The 8,537-nt window shown below is 42.8% G+C and overlaps 1 protein-coding gene across 1 annotated transcript; it reads left to right on the forward strand.

The window, feature by feature from the left end:
* Nucleotides 1-2,320: 2,320 nt before the first annotated feature.
* Nucleotides 2,321-8,265, forward strand: LOC149166487 (uncharacterized). Its single transcript, XM_089430173.1, has 3 exons — nt 2,321-3,799; nt 4,294-5,676; nt 5,776-8,265. Exons 1-3 carry the CDS (start codon nt 2,321-2,323, stop codon nt 8,263-8,265), a joined length of 5,352 nt encoding a protein of 1,783 aa, XP_089286299.1.
* The last annotated feature ends 272 nt before the right edge of the window (nt 8,266-8,537 follow it).

Consider the following 8,537-nt stretch of genomic DNA (forward strand, 5'->3'; position numbering starts at 1 on the left):
ACCAAATACAACCTCTCAAACCACCTCCCAAACCAGAAAATGGGTGATTGCAAATGAATTTAACATTGCAAAGTAGAAAATCAAGCCATTGTAATGGAATATAACCTCCCAAACCAGGGGGTCAAATGAGTATTTTCATAGTTTATCCGCCCCTTTTTTTGGGCTAAAATGAAAAAAAAAAAAAAAAATTTAAATAAAAGCGGGCTAAATATATGAAATGGGTGTTTTATAAAAATTTCACCCCTCTAAAATGAAAAACCCCTTAAATTTGGCCTTTGGGCTAAAATCGCCCCTAAATTTTACCATATCGCGCACCAAGGTTACACCTCCGATTGGAAATCGTCGATAGAAAGGGCTCTAATTTGGGGGCTAGCACCACAGTGACAAAGAGTTCAAAGGAATCAAGGGCTATCAGCGCATCAGAAGGGTGGTGGTAGTTTAAATATTTGTTTTGGATATCTAAATCATGAAGTTGGGTGGAAATAGGTTAATAAAGGTGTTCATGTAAAGTTGGGCGAGAAGGGTTAACATAGGTTTTATATGATAAAATTCCACGCTAAGGGGCTTCACTCATTTCCTCTCCATGTAAATCAGGCCACGTCATTCATCGGAGATCGCAAGTTTTGGGATTGCAACCAAATGCTATATTGTGAAATCGCCGATTTTGATTCCATGATATTATAAAGGTCCAAGCGTGTGTGATGTGGTCTCATGCGTTAAACATTGGAACAATTTGTAATGCAATATTCTAAAGAATCGCCCCCCTGTCCCAAGCTAAAGGGCTTATCCCCGGAAGGCATCACTCACTAGCTTTATGACGTAACGTCCTTTCCACAATCATGATGTCACACTCCGTCATGTGGTTGGCGCGTGGTTATTAAGAATCAAATAACGGGCAGAGCAAATTGCAGATTGGAGGCCCACGGTGGATTACACCATCGAAATAGTATATTCTTTGAAGGCCGACGAATCTACTACAGTGTTGTGAGAAAAAACCTCATAAAAATATTAATAATAATAAACAACAACAAACAAACAAAAACCAACAAAAAAAATTATATATTTAATTATTAAAAAAACTAGATATTACACCATTTTCCAAAAAATAATTTAAAAAAAAACTAAATTAATTCATAAAACAAATATTTAAATAAATGTGATAAAACTTGTCTCATAAATTTAACCATAAATTATCTTAAATTTTACAACTTAATAAAAAAAATATATAATTTTAAATATTTGTAGACATATTTGTTATAAATATTTAAAAACATTATAAATCATGTCAAACATTTTGAATTTTATGTAACTTTAACCTCAAATGCATTTTCCCATCAAATTCTTTGGAAAATGCATTTTTGAATATTACACAACTTTAACATAAAATATTTTGAATACAGTGCTTACCCTGTGAGGTCCTAAAGACCTAGGACACTAAACTAATATCATATTATTATTTTATGGTAGATTGTCGAAAAATGATTTCGAAAAGACAAATTATGGTGAAAAGTATTATGAGAAAGAAATGGGAGAACATTAAAAACTATTTCCACATTGTTACTTTGTTGAATAATATTTTATGGACCATAAGTCTAAGTCATGGTGGATAAGAATTACTACTTTGTTGAATAATAGTTTATAGACGATAAGTCAAGTCATGGTGGATAAAAAGAAAATGGAAAATCAATGTCACATTACTATTTGTTGCACTTTGTCGAATAATAGTTTATCAATTATAAGTCATGGTGGTAGAGTAAAAAATTGAAATTGATTTATTTTTAAAGCGTTTTTAATAAATTTATTTAAGAAAAGATATGATAAAAATATATTTAAATAAATTAAAAAGTAAAGTGTTTATATAAATTAAATCGTTAGTAAACACTGATGAGAACAATTCATAAAAAGTATTGAAACATATATTTTATGATAAATCTTATATCAAATTTAAAAGATCAAAAAATTAATTATATTTTAGCTACATCATTATTATTATTATTATTATAAAAATTTAATATATACATTTTAAAAAAATGGAACAATGCTTTTAATTATGAAGATTTATCCGAAGGTTGTGGAGGCGACATAGTAGTAAAGTCGGCCTCGTCATGATGGACCGGTCTTGTGTTCAATCCCGAGCAAGGTCGTAGCTCGTCGTGCGAGTAGTTAGTCTAAACCGGGCCAAGCCCACTACCTTTTATTCAACATCTGGATGTTTTTGAAACATGCGAACGTCCCGCCCGCAAGAATTCTGATAACCCTAATCGCTGCATTCCTCTGACCCTCTGAGCTCGCGCCGCCGGGCTCCTTCTGACTGCCTTCCATGGCTTCGCCTGCAGGAGGGGTGGGATCCTCCCCCCCTCCTTTCACAACTCCAGCCTCTGACAATGACCAACATGCAATTCCTCTGACCCCTTCTGGCGCTTTCCCTGAAACTGATCAGGGAGGACAAAGGACGAATGGCGAAGCGATTCCCTCAGCACCAAGCGATGCGGCTGACAAAGAAAAAGATGCGCAACAAAAAGCCTCTTCGTCACAGCCAAAGGCGACCTCGGCTACCTGCATCCCGAAGGCTGCAGAACGAATCAAAGTTGATCTTCCAAGTCATCGCATTAACGGTGAGATCCAGTTCATGCAGGATCATGCGCTAATAGGAAAGTTTCTTGGATTTTGGCCTACTGAAAAGGCGCTGCAGGGATGGATAGCTTCAAAGTGGAAGCCCAAAGGACAGGTTACCCTGCAGCTTGGACCGAAAGGCTTCTTCACAGCCATTTTCCACTGTGTGGAGGACAAATCTCGCATATTCGAAGGCGGCCCGTATTTCTTTAACTCTTCAGGGCTTTATCTCACGGATTGGAAGCCTAGGTTCAACCCTGACAAAGAAGATTTCAGTTGGGCTCCAGTCTGGATACGTATGTATTCCCTCCCAGTGGAATATTGGAAAGAAGACACGCTAGCAGATATTGGCAATAAACTAGGGACCTTCATCAAAGTTGCTGAGGAAACAAAAACCCGCAAATATACCTCGTATGCCAGGATCTGTGTTCAGATGCACCTGACCAAAGCTCTAGCCGACTCGGTAAGTCTCTTTCACGATGATTTTGAATGGACCCAGCCTTTAGATTACGAGCATATCCCCTTTCGTTGTCGTAAATGCCATGAACACGGCCATCTCTTCCGAGATTGTCCTCTGAACTCGCAGTCCAAATCTTCAACCAATGAATCCAATAAAGACTCGGAAGGATTCATCAAAGTTCCAAACCGCCGTAGGCATGCCAAGAAAAACCAGGCAGTCCCTGACAGCTCCATCAAAACAGATACCCAGAACAGATTCATTTTGCTTTCTTCTCCTGATCCTCAGGATAAACCAAGCTCTGAACCTCAGGAGAACACCTCCTTGCCCTCATCCTCCCATGCTCCCTCTGCCCCCAAGCAGTCCTCCGTTCCAGTCACTTCTTGCCCCTCAACCAATCCTCTTTCGGATAATAAAATGGTTTCTGACCTCGGCCCTCACCCCTCTACCCAGGGGAAATCTGTTCTAGAATTCAACCAGCAGCCCTCGGCCATGGATCTAGATGCAGCTCTTGCTCTCAGTCTACAGGACTCCGCAGATGTGGAAGACCAGAGTTCCCCTATCATCATGGAGGAAGATCCGGAGCATGTCAGCCTGGATGGTCTAGATATCTTCAAACTAGAAACGGCTTGCAAACAGAAAGAATATAACTCAATACCCCCTTGGCAAATCGACAGGCTTGAAGGAGTCTTAATCAAAGCGCAGCACAACAAAAGTCTTGGTATACAGGCAGGAAGCCCTTGGGACGGAAAAAAAATTCTCAAAGAAACTAAGAAAAGGGGGCGCAAGACAGACCTTCAAAGGACTATCATAGTAGGAGAAATACTTATGGAATCAGGGCGGTTCCCTAAGTTGACAAAGTTCTATAAACCCAAACCCCATTGTCCATGAAGCTCATCTCCTGGAATGTGAGAGGACTCAACAGCCCCTCAAAACACCGTATGATAAAAAACCTGATTCAACAAGAAAAACCGTCACTAGTTTTTCTTCAAGAAACAAAAAGCAACAACACTGCTATAGAAAGAATTCGCAACAAGATCTGGGCAGGCAGCGGCTCAGTTTCAGTCGATGCCTCTGGGGCTTCAGGCGGATTAGCCATCTTGTGGAATCCGCAGATTCTTACTCTATATGACTTTCATGCCACCCATCACCTCATCCAAGCGTCCTTCCATCTCATTGGCACTAACATCCATGGGCATCTCTCAAATGTGTATTTTCTGCAGACTCTTCAGCAAAAATTAGATCTTCTGGATACTCTTACTATTCTCAATGCAAACAGGCAGTTCCCCCTCTGGATCGGTGGCGGCGATTTCAACATCATAAAATCAATGGAGGAGAAAAAAGGAGGCAGAATCAGGTTAGAAGGTGACAGCAATGGCCTCAGAGAATTCATACATAACAATCAACTCATGGATATTCAAACCTCCAATGGAGTCTTTACTTGGACCAATAAGCGCAGGGGCACACATCATATTGCCTCTAGGCTCGATAGGTTCCTCATTTCGGATAATGCTATACATCTGGGAGGGGACTTCCATGCTTCCATCATACCCCAAGGAGGATCCGATCATTGGCCAATAATGTTACAATGGTCTCGGCCGGGCACTCGAAGCAATAGACCTTTCCGATTTGAAGCCTTCTGGCTCACAAATCCTAACTTCAAGACAGTGGTAAGTGAAGCATGGCAATCTTTCATCCCGCCAGAGGGTGCCAAAATGTTTCAATTCCAACAGAAATTAAAAAACTTAAAACAAGTTCTCAAAGTCTGGAATCGTACACAGTTTGGCAACATCCAGGAGAATCGCAAAAGGCTGGAACAGCAAATGAATGCGCTTCAGCAAGCTCTCATCCTGGAAGGTAGGACAGATGAGCAGACGCATCAGGAGCAGATCCTCTGGAATCAAATTGAAGCCCGCAGGCAGCAAGAGGAAATTCTCTGGCGTCAAAAATCTAGAATTAGGTGGCTCAAGGAGGGGGAGAAGAATACCAAATTCTTCCATAAAACTGCCATCCAAAGGCGAATGCACAACAACATCGCATTCATAAACAATCAACAAGGGGCAAGATTAGAAGCACACGAAGATATGGAGAAGGAGTTCAAAGATTACTTTCAGGATATTCTCAGGGAGCCCACAGGTAACAGAGATCAGGCAATTAGAGCTATCACGCAGCACATTCCAAGAATCATAACGGAGGACCACAACAACAAACTGCTCCAGTCCACTTCACTCAGGGAGGTTGAAGAAGCAATGGCCCAACTTAAAGACGGCAAGGCACCTGGGCCTGACGGTTTCACGGCCAATTTCTTTCATGAGTTTTGGGAGCTCATCAAGACAGAGGTATGGGAACTAGTGGAGGAATCAAGAATTATGCACTGGATTCTTCCTTCCCTCAATGCAACCTTCTTAGCGTTGGTACCTAAAGGTGAAGAACCAAATAAGCCTGATAAATACCGACCAATAGCGCTATGCAATGTCATCTATAAGCTCATCTCAAAAGTAATAGCGAACAGGCTCAAACCTCTCCTTCCTCTTCTCATTTCTCCAGAGCAGACGGGTTATGTAGAAGGGCGGCAGATCATGGACGGTATAATTCTATCGAATGAGGTTATTCACTCTCTAAAGCTTCTCAAAAAACCAGGTATGATTCTAAAGCTGGATCTCTCTAAAGCCTTTGATAAACTCAGTTGGAATTACATTCACAAGATGTTATTAGCTTTTGGCTTCAATTCAACATGGACCAGATGGATCATGAATCTTATTTCCTCTCCTAGCATCTCTGTCTTGCTGAATGGTTCCCCATCTACGCCCTTCCGCCCCTCCCGTGGTATCAGGCAGGGGGATCCCCTTTCCCCATTCCTCTTTGTCCTAATGGCAGAAGGGCTCAGTAGACTGCTCAAATCCGCTGTCTCCACCCAGGCTTTAAAAGGAATTTCCCTCCATGGTCTTAATCCTCTTTCCCATCAACAGTTTGTAGACGACACAATGTTATTTGGTCATCCATCCTCTCAAGAGGCCTCTGTTTTCAAATCCCTACTCTCCCTCTTCTCTGAAGCCTCTGGCACCTCTATCAATGCTTCTAAATCTCAGCTCTTCTTTTTCAACACTCCCCCTTCTACTCAAAGGAATATTGCTCGAATTCTGGGGTTCTCTATTGCCAAGCTTCCTTCAAAGTACCTGGGGGCTCCTCTAGCTGATTCTGCCATCAAGCATGCTTCTTGGAGGACTCTCCTAGACAAATTAGAATCAAGGCTTTCGTCTTGGACTTTTCGCTCTCTAAACATGGCTGGCAGACTTGTCTTGATCAAATCGGTTCTCCAGGCAATGCCTTTGTATCTTTTTTCCATCATGGCAGTGCCAAAATGGGTCCTTAAAGCAATCCGCAATCTTCAGCGCAACTTCCTATGGGGCTCCTCTGGCCTGAACAGAAAATGGGCTCTTGTCAACTGGAAAGAAGTATGCAAAATCAAATCTGAAGGTGGCCTGGGCTTAAGGGATCCTCTCCAAAGCAACAATACAATGGGAGCTCGAATATGGTGGAATTGGATCTCCAAGCCACATTCACCATGGGCAAGACTCTGGCAAGCAAAATATGCCCCGGGCAGTCAATGGAATGATCTTATCAGAATCAGCACAACAACCCAAGGGTCTCTAATATGGAATGCCGCAAAGCTCCACAACGCTTTCATTCAAGAGCATAGTTTTTGGGAAATTCACTCAGGCACAACTGCAAGGTTCTGGGAGGATTCATGGCAACAACTCCCGAAACTGGCAACTTTATTCCAAAAGCCACTATGGCAAGCTTCCATGCAGCAGGCGAACCTCACATTTGTTCATCAATTCTGGCAGCAGCCCACGCACCATGATTTCCAAATCTGGAAACCCGCTAGCCTCTGGCAGACTGATTGGCAAGGAGAAACGCACACTGACATAGATCAAGAACTCAATTACAGAAGAATTCGATACTCTAACCAGCAGGACAAACTAAGATGGGGACATACGCCCAAAGGAACATTCACCACCAAAGAAGCATACCAATTGCGCTACTCAGCCATCCAGACAGACAAGGACCAGATATGGGAAAAGGTCTGGCAACCAGGAGTATGGCCTAAGGTCTCCACTTTTTTATGGCTTTTAAGTAAAAGGCGCATACTCACTTGGGACAACCTGCAAAAGCGTGGATTCATTGGCCCATCAAGATGCCCAAATTGCAATCTCCACTCTGAAACCATCAGACACTTAATGGAAACATGTCCGCTAGCAACGCAACTTTGGGAGAGAACTGAAAAATGCAACAGGAGATCGGAAGCTCGGATGGAGGATGTTACAGAAACCATAAGGAAATGGACAAAGAACCCTTTTAAAAGCCAGCTTCTTAACTCTCTTTGGAGTCTAATACCAGGCTTTCTTTATTGGATTCTCTGGAAGGAAAGAAACTACAGAATCTTCAACAACACCTGCCGGCCAATAGAAGCTCTGTGGCTCCTCCTAAAACAAAATCTTCAAGAAACTCTAGCCATCAGAACCTGGTATGATACAGATCTGCCAGAATCTCCGCAGGAATGTATCATTCTGAAAGCCTGGAATCTGGACCTCTCCTTTTTAGCCCATGTTAAGGCCCGTCCTCCAACAAGCACCGCCTCTCCGCTATCCTGGTCCCCTCCTGCAATTAACTCTTACAAGCTGAATTTTGATGGGGCAGCCAAAGGTAATCCTGGGCCGACAGGATTTGGAGGAATCTTCAGAAGCCATACGGGGGCAATATTGCATATCTATTATGGATCGATTGGCAAAGACACTAATAATGCAGCTGAGTTGGAAGGACTTTGGAAAGGGATCTGCATTGCAGAGCAAAAGCACTTCTTCCCTCTAGAGGTCGAAGGTGACTCATCTATCCTTATAGCAGCAGCCAACAGAATACAAGCAGGCACTACAGCAGTCAAGATAGCATCCAGCTGGAGACTGCTCAGTAGATTGGAATCACTGGAGGAAAAGCTAAGAAATCCCCAAAGCATAACCTTCCAGCATGTTAGAAGAACAGCAAATCAAGTCGCAGACAGATTGGCCAACCAGGGCGCAACTCAGCAACTTCCCTATTTCTCAGGATCCCTTGAAATGGCAGATGATGAACAACTCAAACAGGATTGCACTTCTTTGGTGCAGAAAGATATCTCTCTCCCGGATGCGGGTGTTTGAATGGTATGATGGTACGAAGGTGGCGCTTCACATGGGCAGGTGTCAGCCCATGCACGCCACGAGGTACCTTGCAGAACTGGTGAGCTGGTCTCATGCAAGGTTTTTAATGCTGGTCTTTAACTCCTCCATCTGCCTCTTGGTTAATTGTGCAATGGCGCTTCAAAAACTATGTGCTCCCGCGGCCTCCTCGCATTCCTCTGCGGTCTCTTGGCATTCCTCTGCGGCCTCTTCGCATTCCTCTGTAGCCTCTTCGCACTCCTCTGCGGTGCTGT

This window comes from Pinus tabuliformis, chromosome 5_1 (genome assembly GCF_031772625.1).
Source record: "Pinus tabuliformis cultivar Carrire ecotype Pingquan chromosome 5_1, CPIR1, whole genome shotgun sequence".
Lineage (NCBI taxonomy): Eukaryota > Viridiplantae > Streptophyta > Pinopsida > Pinales > Pinaceae > Pinus > Pinus tabuliformis.

Bases quoted from the DNA above. Each gene is read 5' to 3' on its own strand.
- LOC149166487 (XM_089430173.1), top strand. From the start codon at position 2,321: ATGGCTTCGCCTGCAGGAGGGGTGGGATCCTCCCCCCCTCCTTTCACA. The intron at 3,800-4,293 runs GCAGGAAGCCCT...TATTTTCTGCAG, and splicing joins ACAAAAGTCTTGGTATACAG to ACTCTTCAGCAAAAATTAGA. The intron at 5,677-5,775 runs GTTATTCACTCT...TACATTCACAAG, and splicing joins GTATAATTCTATCGAATGAG to ATGTTATTAGCTTTTGGCTT.